The 18,443-nt window shown below is 37.3% G+C and overlaps 1 protein-coding gene across 1 annotated transcript; it reads left to right on the top strand.

The window, feature by feature from the left end:
- Nucleotides 1–188: 188 nt before the first annotated feature.
- On the top strand, nt 189–11,313 carry LOC149709391 (ATP-binding cassette sub-family C member 1-like). The gene is made up of 21 exons (XM_089864021.1): nt 189–565; nt 660–836; nt 961–1,074; nt 1,126–1,263; nt 1,331–1,468; nt 4,129–4,187; nt 4,314–4,607; nt 4,898–5,072; nt 5,127–5,381; nt 5,471–5,674; nt 5,858–6,004; nt 6,454–6,681; nt 6,867–7,265; nt 7,405–7,572; nt 7,776–7,951; nt 8,022–8,127; nt 8,186–8,741; nt 9,162–9,381; nt 9,500–9,626; nt 10,020–10,786; nt 10,852–11,313. The coding sequence occupies exons 1-21, from the start codon at nt 521–523 to the stop codon at nt 10,961–10,963; spliced, it is 4,605 nt and encodes a 1,534-aa protein (XP_089720147.1). The 5' UTR covers nt 189–520; the 3' UTR covers nt 10,964–11,313.
- Nucleotides 11,314–18,443: the final 7,130 nt, after the last annotated feature.

Raw genomic sequence — 18,443 nt, 5'->3', positions numbered from 1 at the left:
GGGTTTCCCAAACGATAACCATGGCAAAAAATAAGTCCAACTGTTAGTCCTAAAGCTTTGACTTCTTTCGTCTTGGATTTGGTTTTCTTTGTAATTTGAGATTAAGACCTATCGTATCTTAGGCAAAATTGAAATGAATTCTTCTATTCATATAGGGATTCGATTATCTTTGCAGGAAATTTGTTAAATAAATAAATAGTCTGTAATCAGCTATCCAAAGATTATTATATTATCTTCAGTCTTCACGCTAATATTAACGACAAAATGTACAGTTCATCGCCTGAATTCTGGCATTTTGCTATTCAGCTCGAATGTAGGCTAGACGAATTCGTCATGAAAACCATTTGTGTCAAGCGAGTGAGGATCAATCTAGGTCTGAATGTACAGTTTTTTACGCTCTTGATTGGAAAACGTTGAATGGACTAGTTTTTCGCCAGATAACATCAAAGCGACGGGCCTGTTAAATAAATTGCTCAAACAATTTTATTTTAGCAAAGATTTTAGAGTCAATCATCTTAAAATGGGCTTCTCCCTTTTGGATGACTTTTGCGGATCTCCATTTTGGGTATGTTACGAGATTTATTGCTTTACCAGGACAGTGAATATATTAATAGATGGTTTTTGCCTTTAATTACAAAGTATGTAATTATTTTCAACAGGACGCCAATTTGACATGGTACACGGACGATCCGGACTTGACTCCGTGTTTTCAAAAGACCATCCTGGTCTGGGTGCCATGCGCCATACTCTGGTTGTTTCTTCCAATGGAAGTCGCGTTGATCGCCAAGTCCGATGGGCGAAGCGTCCAACGCTCTCATCTTTGCTTTATGAAAAGTGTGAGTACTAGTTGACCAAGGATCATCGTTGTACCGCAACAACAGTATGAGCACATTCTTGGCGCAGATTATTCCCGAAAATTTCCTAAAGCGCAGGTACTATAGTTCTGTTTTGCCTTTTCAGCTCGTGGTTTTGTTACTGGCCACAATTAGCGTCTTAAAATTTGGTAAACAAATATACTCTGGCGATTTTCAAGTCGTGGATAATTTGGCGGTCGTTCTTGAATTTGGAACTTACGTAAGCTGTATCTGACGATTTTAGGAAATAAATTAAACTCGCGTCTTGCAGATATTGGCGTTATTCCTGGTGATTTACGGCAGTGGGGGTGACATTGTGTTGTCGGGAATCCTGACAATCTTTTGGTTCCTTTTAACACTAACGCAAACTATCACACTGAGATCCACCGTCATGAAATACTATTTACAAGTGAGCCAAGGTTTTCTTTCTTTTTTACAATTTTATTACGTTAAAATTAAAACGTGAAATATTTCAGAACGACAAAGTTGATTATTTTGGGATGGTAATTGAGTCGGTAATTTACCCATTAGTAGTAGTTGCCCTCGTATTACACGCAATGAGTGACACCTCTCCGGAATACGGAAAACATACGTACACAGTGGAAGTCAAAATGGTAATGATCCACATTTTTACAAACGTAATCTGGCCTTCAAATTTGTTCGTTTGTTGTCTGCTACGGGTACGCGATAAACGAGTATGTTAAGAAACTGGTTAAGTAGAGATCCTTAATCGGTTTCCAACTCGTAATGAAGGAAAATAGGCGGTGCATGGTGTTTGTGAGAAGTTTGTCATAAATGCGTTCTTTGGGTCAGACTGAGTGAAAAGTTTCAAAGAACTTGGGATCGAAAACATTTAAATTCGGGTCAGACTGAGTGAAAAGTTTCAAAGAACTTGGGATCGAAAACATTTAAATTCGGAGGTACGAGACCCCAAACATTGATTGTACCCTAAAACAAGGAAATTGAAACATATGGGGAGTAAGACATACAAGCCTGCCCATCTTGTTTAGACGATTTCAATAGCCTCCAACCTAAGGATGTTGATAAGCCAAAAAAAAAAAACATTAACTGGAAACTCTTGTGCTATTACACTTTGAACTACTTTTACATTGCAGTTTAAGGCACACTTCTACCTTTAAAAGTACATTTCTGCTAGATAAAGGCTCAACAAACATTCTTACATTGGAAGCTATTGAAATTGTCTAAACAAGATGGGCAGGCTGATATTTCTTACTCCACATGTGTGCCAATTTCCTTCTTTTAGGGGACAATCAATGTTTGGGGGCCTCCGAAATTAAATGTTTTAAACCCCACTTTCTGGTGGCACCGAGGGGCTTGCCACTGGGCGAAAAAGTGTACAAGTGATTTCAGATTTCAAGTGATTTCAAATGACTTCAAGCGATTTCAAATGACTTCAAGCGATTTCAAATGACTTCAAGCGATTTCAAATGATTTCAAGCGAGTTCAAAGATTTCAAGCGATTTCAAATGATTTCAATCTGATTTCCAATGAATTCAATTTCATTTCCACTGAATTCAATTTGATTTCAAATTAATTCAATTTGATTTCCAAAGAATTCATGTGATTTCCAAAGAATTCATGTGATTTCCAAAGAATTCATGTGATTTCCAAAGAATTCATGTGATTTCCAAAGAATTCACATAATTTCATATGAATTCAAACTGATTTCATATGAGTTAATATGAATTCAATCTGATTTCCAAGGATTTCATATGAATTCAGTCTGATTTCCAAGGATTTCATATGAATTCAATCTAAATTTTTATGAAATCACAAGAATTACAAGGAAATCACAAGAATTACAAGGAAATCACAAGAATTACAAGGAAATCACAAGAATTACAAGGAAATCACAAGAATTACAAGGAAATCACAAGAATTACAAGGAAATCACAAGAATTACAAGGAAATCACAAGAATTACAAAAAAATCACAAGAATTACAAGGAAATCACAAGAATTACAAGGAAATCACAAGAATTACAAGGAAATCACAAGAATTACAAGGAAATCACTTGCTATTTTGATATATGTTAGTTTATTCATACAATGATCATGTAAGCAGAGTGGAGCAGTGGAAGCGTGCTGGGCCCATAGCCCAGAGGTCCGTGGATCGAAACCACGCTCTGCTAAATTTTTGAGATTTTTCCCCGTAATTTCGTCGGATTTTGTGATTTCTTTTGATTTTGGATTTCGTGAATTTTGTAATGGATTTCACGATTTCTTTACTGATTTTGCTTCTGATTTTGTGATTTTTATGTTGATTTCGTGATTTCTTTGTTGATTTTGTGATTTTTTTTACTGATTTTATGATTTCTTTACCGATTTTGTGATTTCGTTGCTGATTTCGGATTTTTTATTTGATTTCGAAATCAGCATTGATTTCGGATTTCTTAAATTGGATTTCACGGGTAGCGTACGGGATTTCATGAATGACCGACCCCTCGGAAAATCACCACTAGGCCGCACTAGGCGCGGAACCGAGCGCGGAATTTTCCCACGGCCTGAGTCATGCAAACATCTTAAATATACTTCGGAATAGACCAATTTGAATATTATTGTGTAAAGAGAAACATGGACGTTGGGGTAGTATTCGAATTTACCTATAGGATTAATACTAATTCACAATGATTTAACCAATATAGACCAAGATTTCAAGAATTCACAATGATTTCACTAAGAATTTACAATGATTTCACTATGAATTCACTATGATTTCAAGTATTCAATTTGAATTCAAAATAATTTCCAGACTTCATATTAATTTCGAAATGATTTCAAGATTGCGTTTTGATTTCGAAATGATTTCAAGACTGCGTTTTGATTTCGAAATGATTTCAAGACGATTTCTAGAATTCATTATGATTTCACTACGATTTCATTTTGATTTCACTACGATTTCATTATGATTTCACTACGATTTCATTATGATTTCACTACGATTTCAATATGATTATACTACGATTTCAATATGATTTCACTACGAATTCAAGAATTCACTTTGATTTCAAAATGATTTCAAGAATTCACTTTGATTTCAAAATGATTTCAAGAATTCACTTTGATTTCAAAATGATTTCAAGATTTTATTTTGATTTCAAAATGATTTCATGTCGAGTGTACACTTGATTTCACAAGTGGCTAGCCCCTCGGGTGGCACTTTTCACTCAGTCTAACACAAAGAACTGCAAACTTATCAGAAACACCCTATATATCCCTTAACAAAATGTATATGATTATTTTAAAACTTTAAGAAATCAAGGGAAGATGAAGCATCGTTTTGTTCACGCGTGGTTCATTCGTGGCTTACCAGGTAAATCAGTTCAGTTTTTGCCTTGCTGTTTATTGGCCTTACTTGAAGAAATTATTACAGCGCTGCTCATTGTATTTTATTTCTAACTAAAAATGTTTATCTTTTCAAATTTTAAACGAATTGCAGCGCCCTGTGGAAAGGTTGGAAGAAAAACCTGGAGCCATCGGACGTGTACGACTTGAATGACTCGGATCGAGCACTGACCGTCTCACGCCTTTTCGAAAAATACTGGAAACACGAAGAAGCTAAGACCAAGAATGACGGCCTTAAAATGGAAATAAAAAGATTTTCGGGAGAACGAAACGGAAGCGAGTCAATAACTTGGCCCTTGTTGAGGACAGTGGGGCCTTTCTTGATTCTTGGACTGTTTTTACAAGTTCTATCGGACATAGTGTCTATCGGTCCTGCCATTTTGACAGGGTAAACAATTTCAATATTTCAACCATATAATAAACGTCGGTAAATCAAGATAGAGATTGTACATGGTTTTCACTTAAAATGTGAAATTATGTTCCTTTGTTGCTGCCAATTAGTTCTTTACTCATAATGAAGCTTAGAGAGAACACGAGCAATCTGTTTCTATGGGTCAGCCGTGTGTTATGCCGAATGTTTTCATACCTCGGGATGTTCTTTAAAACTGATTCTAACTGAGGTTGAGATTGCAAGTGGTTGGCAATGAATTAAGTAAACTTTGGAACATACGTTTTCAGTTCCATCATTGATTACTCGTCGAGTCAAGATCCATTATGGAAGGGAATTTTTTACGCTAGTCTTTACGGTGTGGCCGGTTTCGCGCAATCTTACTTACAAGAAGGCAGCGCCATTTTTCACACCAAACTAGGACTGAGACTCAAATCCGCCACCATGCACGTTCTGTACAAAAAAGTAAGTCAGCACTAACGCGATAGTAGAATTCATTAATGAGATTCGTCGAAACAGACATTTCGCTTGACGAGCAGCGACCGACGTGACGTGACAATGGGCCAAATACTGAACACTATGTACGTCGACACGAACAGATTCCAAATTCTGTCGCCGCAATTGGGCCTCTTGTGGTCGGTTCCGGTACAAACAGTACTGTGTTTCGCCTTCATGTATCAAGAACTGGGCTATTCAGCCTTTGCTGGCATCGTACCTATTGCCGTTCTTCTTCCACTGAACTATCTCAGCACAAAGAAATACAAAGAATTGCAGGTAAATGTTATCCCACTGAAACACTTCAACAACAGTCTCTAGTAGAACGCATCGATAAAAATTATTTCTTTAATTATCTCGTTTACAAGATTGAGCTGATGAAGCTGAAGGATAAGAGATTAAAAATGATGAGCGAAATCTTGAACGGAGTCCGCGTCTTGAAGTTGTACGCCTGGGAGAAGTCATTCCAGAGAATCGTTCTCGAAATCAGGAAGAAAGAAATTGCACTCATGAAGAAGCAAAACCTCTTACAAGGCACAAACAATTTCATAGCTGCTATCATACCGGTTTTGGTAAATATTTTAGAGAAAGTAGATCTATTAGCGATCATAGAGAGGTGTAGGGATTTCAGCTCACTATTAGCTTGTTCGCCAAGCGGTAGGATTACGCTTTATCAATAGTATCACATGACCTTTTAGAGCACCTCAATAGTGATTTTAAGTTCCTACAAATATTATTTTTCTAAATCTTCACAGATTACTTCACCGTGTTTCGCCATGTACGTATTAGTCGATGAGAATAACGTTCTCACCTCGAGAAAAGCTTTCGTCTCCTTTCAGTTGGTACGATTATTAGGGACGTCAATGAATACGTTTCCGGAGTTAGTAAATACCCTTGTTTTGGTGAGAAAAGTGTCAGGGAGGGTCAAAAGATAAATCTACCATTAGCTTTTTCTACTAAATTAATTGAAGGTTTTCCAATAATCAAAGATTTGAAAGTTGTAGACAAGGCAAGACGACCTCTAACCCAAACACAGGCTGTTTTAGCAAGAGACTTACTGAGAGCCAGGCCTAGTTCGAGAACGACAAGCGAGAACTGACCACACTCGGTTAATTTTGCAGAACTTCCATCTAAATCCTATTTAGTCTGCATTACTAAGCCTTTGCCCAGGCGTTACTTTACAAGAATCTATGACCTACGTCGCTTCATGACAAAACCAATGACAAACTTATGAAACATATCTTATGAACTTATGATAATGATTGTCATCGTACAGGATTATCACGTTGACCTTCCCTTTAGTTAAAAACATTTCAAAATGAGGCAAAATTAACGAAGTAATTCGTTACAGACACACGTATCGGTAAGAAGAATAGCAAACTTATTGAGTCGTGTCGAAACCAAGCCCTACGTGGAGCAAATGGCTAGCAACGCCAAATATGGTATGAATTTAATGTCAAAATCAATTGGTAGAAACGCGAACTTGAGCGCGGAGAAAGAGACAATTGAAGAACTTCTTCAGAACTTAATTTATCACAAATTACCTTTGGCCTATACCACGGGTCAAAATGAATTCTGGGTTTGATAGCCTCAGGGTTAGCGCAATAATCAACTTCACGAGGAAGTCCCACAAGGACAAAACTATCTCCATTAAAAAATCTTATTGGTAATCAATATGAATTAAAGGGATGAAGTCGCTTTTAGATTGTTTCTAGATATTTTTGAACTAGCCTCTCACAATGGTCAATTTTGACCATTTATTAACATCAACTCATTTCTATGAAAATTTCAGCAATTGAGATTAAGAACGGAACATTTCATTGGAACCTTGAAGATCCGGCAGCGGCGTCTCTTCAGGACATCAATTTGAAAGTGTCCCGTGGTTCCTTGGTGGCCGTGGTGGGTCCGGTGGGTTGTGGAAAGTCCTCCCTCTTGACCTCTCTGGTTTCCGAAATGCGGAAGACAGAGGGGGAGGTGAGAGTGGACGGAAGAGTTGGATACGTCACTCAACAACCCTGGATACAAAACACCTCGCTCAAGGAGAACATACTCTTCGTCGACGACATGGATCAGAAAAGATATGACAGCGTCATACGCGCATGCGCCCTCCAACCAGATCTCGACCAGCTACCCGCTCACGACGAAACTGAGATCGGAGAAAGAGTATGAATTATTTTCATTTTCGTTGACTTCACAATACGTCTCGTTTCGCACTCCCTAATGATTTATTGCACTGCCATTTAGCGACATTTTATTCAAAGTTTCGTTAGTAGTGTGTTTCTTTACTAATTTTACGTGATAGGGTATCAACTTGAGTGGTGGTCAGAAGCAAAGGGTCAACGTGGCCAGAGCAATTTATCGAAATGACGATGTCTATCTCTTTGATGACCCGTTGGGCGCGGTTGATTCGCACGTGGCCAAACATCTCTTCAACGAAGTCATCGGACCAAAGGGATTACTTCGAAAGAAAGTAAATAACTGCCACACTTAAAATTTTCTACGCAAGCGCATAGCGTCTATTAATTAGTGGTCGACGTGTAGTTTAAGTCACGATAGTGGTTGAGTGTGACGGCTCGAAAAGAATTCAATTAAGCCGTGTAGATTTTTTTAAAACCGTGAAACTGATGCTGTAAACCCTTACAACAAATACTTTTTACCTTCCATTTGTTGCAGACGAGAGTTCTGGTGACGCACAACTTGAGCTTCATACGAGAAGTGGACGAAATCTTCTTCATGAACAACGGACGAATCATCGAGAGAGGAACCTATGACGAAATCATGAGTCGTAAGGGAATGGACAGAGATTATTTCGCGCAACACATGAGCAACGAAAACCAAGAAGAACAGTCGTGAGTGAATTTTGAGCTATATCTACAATCTCTACGGCCATGCACGTAACAGAAAACTAAATTTTTGCAGTACGTTAAATGTCAAAATTGAGATATTTCATCCTGCATTCCAAGGAAAGGCCTCGCGTGAAGATGAGGCAAAACTCATGACAAAAGAGACGCTGAAGAAAGGAAATGTATGTACTCTACATGAGTTGGATTCAGGGGATCTAAAATGATATTTGGCATTTGCAGATATCCGTATCACAATACAAACAATATTTTAAAGCATATGGTATAACATGGTTTGCGATCTCGGAAGTGATAGCCTTCAGTTCAGTGGTCCTTAATTTCGCGTCAGTGTATTGGTTGTCTTTGTGGTGCGCGGACTCCAAGGAAGATTTTAAAGCGAATCCAGACTTAAAGGCAACCCGTATAGCAGTCTTAGTCGTACTGGGTCTAAACCAATCCGTTACAGTATTTCTGATGGTAATCATCAACTACTTTCGCTGTCTACGAGCGGCAAACTGTCTACACGAGAAAATGCTCGACAGCGTATCTCGCTCTCCCATGTCTTTCTTCGACACAACCCCCGTTGGAAGGATACTCAATCGTTTCTCCCAAGATATCGACGCCCTCGACCAGCAATTACCCGCAATGTTAAGATCAACCAATAGCGGATTGCTATTTTTAGTTGTTTTCACATTTGGAATTGCAATATATTTACCATTATTCATAATTCCCTGCATTGTTGTTGTCATTGGATACGTTTTACTTCAGGTACGAACTCGATTTCAGTCTCCTGTCATAAGTAATTACTTAGTACCAATTGTCAATTGTCGTGGTTAAACACGGAATTCGTATTGCGGCTTTTCATCTTCAATAACTTGGCAGTTGGCTACATTTCAGAGCTTAGACCTCTTCGAATAAATAGAAATGATACCAATGAACATTAAACATAGTCAAGATTACTATCGAAAAGACCTAATATTAACAGAAATTTTATGATTTTTTACATTAAGTTATATTAAGCGTAGAAAGGCCCTACAAGCGACGGGCCTTGGGCCCACGACTGTACTAAGACTTCTCTACCCAGATTTTTCTCCGCGACATTAAAACAACTACAATTCTTTGAAATATTGAACCGCTATAAGTGTTTTGGCACTAACATATTTTATTGCAAAAATTTTGTAGAAGGGAATTACTTCGCACTATAGAGTTTAAAATGAAGCTTTCCCATATTTTTACCAGCGTTTCTTGATGTCGAGCAATCGTCAATTCAAGAGGATAACAAGCTTGAGAAATTCCTTCTTGTTTTCGCACGTGGGAGGATCAGTGGCTGGCAGCACTGTCATCAGGGCGTGTAAGGCCGAAGAGATCTTCGAACGACACTTCCTCAAACTGATTGATGAATGCACCGCCGCTAACTACATGATGAACATGGCGCAAAGGTATCTTTTTTTCGTTTTAAAGCGACATCTTTTCCAGCACCTACACTACATTGTAAAGCGCTGTGAATGCAATGCAAAGCCGGCATTTCCAATTCAATAAAATACACTTTCATTCCAGATGGCTGGCAGTACGCTACAATATCTTGGGCAATTACTTGATGTTTTGCACCGCAATTTTCATAACTTTGAGTAAAGGGACTCTGTCAGCTGATTTTGTAGGACTGATCTTATCTAATGCAGATCGGGTAAGTTAGACAAGAATAAATCAAAATCTTTTTCACAAGCTAAAATCTTTGCTGTTTTTCCGTTTAACTTTGAAACGCGATACAAAAAGTACCCATGGTTATTGAATAAACGAAGAATATTTCGAAATGGAATTGCATGTAGGGGTTTGAACGGTTGATTGAGATCCTTTAATTTAGCAGACACATCCTCTATGTACTTTTGTTGATATGCCATTATCCTTACATGAAAGCCCTTATCAAGTCTATCTGTGATAAATCGTACTAAATTCTTTAATTTAATTTGCTAATGGGAATTCCCCTGAATTTTGAATAGAATTTGCGCAGGTTTTTCTTCCACGTGGAACAATTAATTTATTTTCTACAAACTAAAAATTTAATATTTTGAAATCACAGCTCCTGCAATTTCTGAAAGTGTTTATCGCTGCCTCAACGGGTTTGGAATCAAACATCGTCTCCATAGAAAGAGTTGATGAATACTGTCGTTTGAAATCTGAGGCCGAGTGGGAGAAACCAGAATCACAACCTCCATCTGATTGGCCTCAAAGAGGACAAATCACATTCCGCGACTACAGCTCCAGATACCGAGAAGGATTGGACTTGGTCTTGAAGGACATCGATGTCAGGATCGAGGCCGGAGAGAAGATAGGCGTCGTGGGACGGACAGGCGGTGGAAAGTCGTCGCTGACCCTGGCCCTCTTCCGTCTCATCGAGGGACGTGGTCAGATCGTCATAGACGGTGTGGAAGCGGAGGGATTGGGCTTGTCCGATTTGAGATCGCGGCTGACCATCATCCCCCAAGAGCCCGTTCTCTTCTCGGGCACGCTCAGACTCAACCTGGATCCTTTTGGGCAACAAGACGACCAGCGATTGTGGGCCGCCCTAGAACACTCGCACTTGAAGCCCTTCGTGGCATCACTCGAGCAGGGGCTGGATCACCCCGTGGCCGAAGGAGGGCAGAATCTAAGCGTCGGTCAGCGTCAGTTGGTCTGTTTGGCTCGAGCCTTGTTGAGGAACACCAAGATCCTTATATTGGACGAAGCGACGGCCTCGGTCGACATGGACACCGACGATCTCATTCAAGAGACCATCAAGAAAGAATTCGCCAACTCTACCATCATAACCATCGCGCACAGAATAAACACCATCTTGGACTACGATAAGTTAGTATATCCAGTTATTAAACTGGCTTAATGCGTCTAATTGGTTGTCTTTTAACCCTTCATAGGGTGATGGTTCTAGATCAGGGTCGAATTGCGGAATTCGACTCACCGCAATCTCTCATGAAAAATGAAAAATCAATGTTCCATGATTTGGCTAAAGATGCCAATATTCTATAGTTCACCGTTCACTCAGTGTTTTATATATTAAAACTATAACGAATAGCCTATAATATCCTTAACTATTATAATTATTATTGGAGATCTCATAGTGCACGTCAGAGTCGGTTGCTACACTAATGCTACCGAAGAACTGGTTATATTTTCATCTCGATACTGTCTTCGACAGCGTACGCGTTTTCAAATTCGTAAATGCAGAAATACAGGGGTCAAAATTTCTTCAGAAGCTGTAATGTGTACTATATGAGAGAGTAAATTTTCTCCCACGATTAAAAAATGATGAACGAACACTTTTACACTACGACAACTACGACTACTACTACTACTACCACGACAGGTTAAACTACTAGCCTCAGTGTAGATACGTCATACGATGGGGCTAAAAACTAGTTTTCCACTAAATATGTTTAAAAAGGAATTAAAATTGTTAACCTTATTATTTAAAAAAAATCCTCGATTTAGGAATTAGTTAAAAAACTTCAATAAAGAAACATTTTCAATAAATTCCATTTTACCTTCAAATTCTTCAATTATTAAATGTCATATTAAAACCAATTAAGAAGTCTATGGCCAATCACCCGAATCGTGTATTTAATAAAATACTTTACGTCTCGTAGCGCTCATTCGTATCAAATTCAATTACTAATTGTATAATTAAAATTCTTTTTTGCCTAATATGGGTCATGATTAGCGACTGGTTTTAAACGTCTTAAACTGGTTCTACTTGGCGTTAAAAATTCAAAAGCCGAATTTTAAAATTTAGATAAATTTCCTTTTTAATGTAAAGTGGTTTATATAAGTTCTTGTTAAAATCAAAAATGGTGACATTATTGGAAAGAATATTATGGATTTTAATTTCCAAATTAATAATTACTTCTTAAAGTGGTAAGTAATTAATTTTTTATAATTATTAAACCCACCCCAGGATTGCGTACTTTAATATGCAGGTAGTCAATTAATTGAGGTGTTAATTGCCTGGTTAAATTAGGTTAAGTACGTTAAAGCAAAGGGAAATCATCAAAATATTTATAATTTTGCCCGATTTTTCAAAATAATTACGATCTTCCCAAATTTTTCTAAATAGTTATGCTATTCCCTAATTTTTTTAAAAATAATTACGCTCTTCCCAAATTTTCAATGATTTTTCAAGATAATTTACACTAATTACGAGGTCTTCCCAATTTTCAATGTCTGGTTTTATTACTAAAGACAAAAATTAGTAAACAAAATTCCGTAGACGGAACTGTTTCTATTTCCGTCAACGAAAAAAAGCAAACGTTTAGTTTAGATCCGTAGATGATACGAGACAGATTACGAAATGAGTTTAGAAAGATACGTTTTCCGAGCTGATAAACTAATCTACTCGTATCCCTACATCCTCCCTCCGAAATTCCGATTAAAACCGAATGCTTTGTAGCTAGAATCACCAGGAAATAAAAATATGTAAAAAGGTTCAATCGACATTCACGGATAACATAACTGATTATACCTTAAAAGTACGGCCTTTTTCTAAATATAAAAGGAAATAAATATTAAATGAAAAATAAATTAATCATCTCTTATTACAAAATAATTAGCATTTAATTAGTCTTAAAAATAATCAAGGACTACTGCGCTATCCCCCATTGTTTTAGTGGCGTCTGCTAAATCGAACCTCTTACCCCTTACCTCTCTTAGCCTGTGAGAATTCAACCAATCCCGTAGGGGTAAGGTAAGTGGTTCGATTTAGCAGACGGCACTAAAGCAATGGCGGATGGTGCAGTAGTCCTTGATTATTTTTAAATATGATTAAATGCTAATTATTTTTCAATAATAAGAGATCATTTATTTTAATTAATATATTTCCTTTTATATTTAGAAAAATGCCGTTCATTTAAGTTATAATGTGGAGAAACGGGATCTTTTACTTCAATAGTACAATATCAATTTGTGATTAAATACAAGGCCATTAAATCGTGCATTATAAATTCATATAATAAAGGTATTATTTTACGATGGTGATTGTGTACCCGGTAAAAAATAAATCTCCATGGGAAATACCCCGTCATCAATTTGACCTTGACCTTTGGGTGGGAGCAAGCATCACGAACGAAGTCCGGATCTACCTTAGAAATTACCTACTTACTGCGGTAATTTTTCTATATGATGGCACTATTTAAATAGTTTTAAATTTCAACGATAAAAATTTTAAAGGCATTAAAATTTGGAAAAATTACATAAAAACTAGTAATATTTGACCAAGAAGTGATATCTAGTTTATTAGGGAGAAGGTATAAATTCGCCACATTTATAATCTAGCTTTATCTCCAGTCCAAAATTAACGTAGGTCCGGAGTTAATCCCCGGCTCTAAATTACAACCAGCCAGCATCTCATTGGATCTTGAAAACTCGTGCACGTCAGGGCGACGCCAATGACGTAAATTGCAGTCATATTTTCGGATTGAGGAAAGGCTAAGTAGCCCGGCCTCCTTTTACGACCCCCCTTGTATTCTGAAAGGGTGACTGGGACTATGGCGCGCGAATACTTAGGCATCTTGTACCTTCTCCCTAATAAACTAGATATCCCTTCTTGATTTGACATAGATTTTATTTTTCATTTCAAAATTTTCTGACTTCTAAAAAAGGCTTTCTCTAACCGTCCAAAGTTATTTTCTATGAACAAATTCAATTTACACTTGTTTTGATATTTTGTGGCTAAAAACTGAGGTATGCGATAGATGGTGCTGCAATCTTAGGCCCAAGTAAACTAATGCATAATGGGTAACTTATGCTGCCGAGCATGTCACAATCTCTTTTCGCCTACAATCAAGCTGGTTCCTACAAGTGTAAAGCGGTTTGGTCTGCCCGTTGATAAGAGTCAGTCAGCAATCTCAGTACCAAGAAATGTTATCTAGTTTATTAGGGAGAAGGTATAAGTTGCCTAAGCATTCGCGCGCCATAGTCCCACTTTTAAAATACAAGTGGGGACGTAAAAGGAGGTCGGGCCAAGGATTATTTAAAATGTCTAAGGATAAAACGCAGAGAAGGAAATATCGAAGGTAGATGTTCCAAACGGTACCTAGCGGGCACTATCGGCAAACCGGAAGGCCAACATTTTGAAGCGTCAACACGTGATCGGATTCTTGAAAGTTTTGTCGCTCTCGTCTGCTCTAGCAGATGTACTCAAACAAGGCCTTCCTATTAAACTAAATTAGTGTAAACTCACCTCATATATTCTTGAACTGAATGTTTGCTTTAATCAAGGATAATTGCTTTAATCTGCTATTAAAATTAAATTATTATTTTTTGGAACTAACCTCATTCTTGAATCTTGAACTAATAGTTCTTAACGACCGTTAAAAATTCGAACAAGAACTATACAGCATGCTTTCGAAAACTATCTCTCTTTCGTCTATGCTTCCGCGATAATAAGATAGGTGGCGCCATATCGGTACTTCTTTTCCGTTTGACGCACCAAAACAGTAGGTGGAGAAGAGGGGGATGGGTTAAAATTTCGGAACAACTAGAGAACATTCCCTTACTATAGAGATCTGTGTGTGCGTTCTATCCTTAGACATTTTAAATAATCCTTGGTCGGGCTATTTCGCCTCTCCTCAGTCGGAAAATATGATTGTAATTTTCGTCATTCGCGTCTCGCTGACGTGAGTTCTCAAGAACCAATGAGAAGCTGGTTGTAATTTTGAGGCGGGGATTAATTCCGGACAGGCTACGTTTGGACTGGAGATAAAGAGCTAGAAATGTGCCGGCGAATTTATACCTTCTCCCTAATAAACTAGATATCACTTCTTGTCAGTACTTTGACTTCATAAAAGTAAATTACCGAATTGATATGAAATTCCTCGGCTAGTTTATACGACAATTGAATTAAATATAATAGTAAACACAAAATTGCATCAAAATCTCTCTACGAAATTAAACATTGTTTTAGAATTGCGTACGTTAACACATACCTATTAAAATTACGAAACATAAAGTTTACAAAGTTCAGGTACTAAATCTCCAAAAATGCGCACATGCAAATGCAAATGAAGCACCTTTACAAAAATTTCATTACAAATAAAATGTAGGCTACCCTAAGTATTTTTAGAAATACAGCAATCCTAACGCGTGGAGGCAATGACCCATTTAAAAACCAATAAAAAAACCCAAAAATTACTTAAAAATTAGTGATCATTGATAGAAAATTCTATTAACTGATTAACTGAACAATTACTTTCAATAAATTTATCCAAGTTATATAGTAACTTCTTTACGAGCTTCAAAATTCAAGAACTACTTTTTCCTCTACGAAAATATACATTAATGTATAACGTCCCTTAGCTTTGGCTTCAATGCAAACCGCGCAATATTAAGAAATTACACAAGATTTAAATGTTAAGATTTAAAGGAAAAATTCAGGTAACATAATTGATCATACCTTAATTTAAAAGAAAGGCCTTTTTCTAAATATAAAAAGGAATTAAATATTAAAATTAAATAAATGATCTCTATTATCAGAAAATAATTAGTACATTTAATTAGCCTTAAAAATAATCAAGGACTACTGCGCCAACCGCCATTTGTTTAGTGGCGTCTGCTAACTCGAACCACTTACCCCTACGGGATTGGTTGAATTGTCACAGGCTGAGAGAGGTAAGGGGTAAGAGGTTCTGGCTAGCAGACGTCACTAAAGCAATGGCGGTTGGCGCAGTAGTCCTTGCCATGTTTAAGACTAATTAAATGCTAATTATCATATTGTAATAAGACACGATTTATTTATTTCCTTTAATACTTGATTCCTTTTATATTTAGAAAAAAAACGTTATTTTAAGGTATGTTATGTTATGTTATCTGAACTTTCCCTTTTAAATTTTAAAATATTTTCCCGTCACGATCAATCGTAAATAAAGGACTAAAAAGAGGATCTTGGTTGCTTTTGATGAAAACGGGGTGTTGAAAATTTCATTGGCAAATATTGCGACGCGGCTCGAGGCTAAAAGTGAAATCCGGCGAAGAAAACTTTCACCCCAATATAAATCTTAAAAATTTTATACCTTCTTCAAAACCAAAGGGAAAGTTTCAAAAGTAAATAGCAAAAATCATTGCCTCTGAGCATACGTTTATAAGTGATATGTTACATAAGTATGACACTACCAATACAAGTTCATAATGCTAGAGACTTACAGCTTGAGCTAGTTCGAGCTAGGGAGAACGACGGAAGCGAGTCAATTGAAGTCCTACACTCGGTGGTGGTTAATTTTGCTGGACTTCCATCTAGTTACTATTTAGTCTGCATTACTAAGTCCCCTTTGACAGCAGCGCCTCACCAGGCCTCCCTCGCATTACCTCGAATCTATGACCTACCTCACTCACTTCAAAATTACAAAGTCCAGTTTGTAACCAGAGATTAACAAACTTATGGAGTGAACATAGCTTATGAACTTTAGATATAAGGGAAACCCGTTGAAACACCCGGACCTTACTCCATAAATAATGTTTATTTACATTTCAGGTCGCCATTTTTCAAAATGGCGACGGATTAACAAAAATATTTATTAGTGCCTAACTTTACCAACTACTTAAGAGTAACCTCCCTGCAAATTTTCAGCCCTCTAGATATAAGCAATTTGACCTGGGCGTTGATTATCAGACATAGAACTTTGACTTAAATAGATAATAACAACCCGATTTATCAACCAAAGGGCAAAGAAACTTGATTTTTCTTTTGAGCGCTTACTGAGCACTTGGAGAGGCCAACATTCAGTTATATCTATTACCTATTAGCGTTACTGATAGAAAGACTATTATAATTTTAGCGTTACTAATAGAAAGACTATTATAATTTTCGAGTTGTTGTTACTCGTTCGTGGACGAAAATTCCACCTCAGTTCAGAACTGCACCTTTAAACTCCCAACCGGAACCGAAAACAAAAAGCTTTATACCAAAATGAAAATAAAACAACATTAAATAAATCACGTAACTGTTATAACAGGGAAATAGGGTGAATCCGTTTGGGGCCGAACTAAATTACGTGATGGGCCGACACGAATTGTAGTCAAAATAGAAAACAAGTTGGGAAAACCAAAATAAACCTCTCCGAGTCGAGACGAGGGCTATTTTCTCAATTAAGAGGTTTTTCTTAAATAATTAAATAAATATAATTGAAATTAATTATTTTAATCGTCAGTAATCTACTTTAATTCTAATTAAGTCGTTTTAAGAAACTTTATTCCTAAAATCATTTTAATCATAGCTATTGTTGACGTTTGAATTCTAGCGAACACCTTCACAATTTTTGTAAATTTATAAGGCGATTGATTCAAAGTAAATGATAAGAAAACCCGCATTTTCTTATCTTTGGTGGAAGCCCTGCCATTGGGAGGGTAGACGTTTTTCGTAACCTTAAGCAAGTAGTCCACTAAGCCTTGTGAAACTGTACCGTTATCGTAACGTCACGTATCCAAATACGTACAGAACGCCATCTGATAGCGTTTCTTAAACGATGCTTTCGGACTTAGGTAATGGACGCCCTCTTTCGGATGATTTACGAACTTAAAACGGTAACGATACGGTTACGCAAGGCTAAGTGGACTACTTGCTTCAGCCGATCACCGCGTAAATCTCAACCCTAACGATGATAATGGAGTAGAAGCAGAAGTAAATTTACTTCTGGTAGAAGCTAATATTGCTTTCTGTCAACTGCGAACGCGGTCCGGATATTGCGAACACGTTTGCTCCGATTTGCCAACTGGGAACGCTGTAACAGACACACTTACTGAAACGTCCAGTGTAATACCTCTCCGCGATGTCATCGTCACTCGGAGAGGTAAAAACACTCGACTATACCGCCTACGTCAATAAAACGGGGGGAAATTTTCAATCAGCAACAATAAGAAACTCCTGCCATTGGACAATACAGCCGCCCTCCCCTTAACTGTATTCCCATATTTGTAAATTTATTGTTATTTATGTCGTTATCTTCGAGAAAAACCAAGTAACTTCATTATTTTTTCAAGGGATAGTGAAACGGTATATAAATAATCTTATACTGATTTTTGGTATTGTCAGGGATAATTTAATTTTAGAAGTAGGAATGGAGAACAGAGTAAAGTGGGCGAGCGTCAAAGCCCCGGACCCCCTTCCCCGGGACAGAGGGGTATGAAACCTGCCATAGCAACAGAGGTAAAAAGGAATTACGTATTTTTCGCCGTCCCCGTCAGCAAAACGTAGTTTAAGTGAGCCAATAAGATCATTTAAACTCTTCGTTACGTGTTGGAGGGAGGGGCTCTATACTGGGTGGTCTATGAGTCGGACTGAAGTAAATACTAACCGTTCTCCATTCCTCCTTCTGAAATTAAATCTATCCCTGGTACAAGAAATTTACGTATATTTTCAAATTCCCGACGCAAATTTTTGAATTCCTTCTGACTTTTAAACATTAAAACAATATAATAAACAGACCATGCGTGGCAAGTTTCTTTAATGATTTAAATCTTTAAA

Source organism: Phalangium opilio, unplaced genomic scaffold, assembly GCF_054372755.1.
Source record: "Phalangium opilio isolate 3A_F unplaced genomic scaffold, DU_Popi_V2 ptg000013l_1, whole genome shotgun sequence".
NCBI lineage: Eukaryota > Metazoa > Arthropoda > Arachnida > Opiliones > Phalangiidae > Phalangium > Phalangium opilio.
The sequence above is the reverse complement of the archived record's forward strand: the minus strand, read 5'-3'. Positions and strand labels throughout refer to the sequence as shown.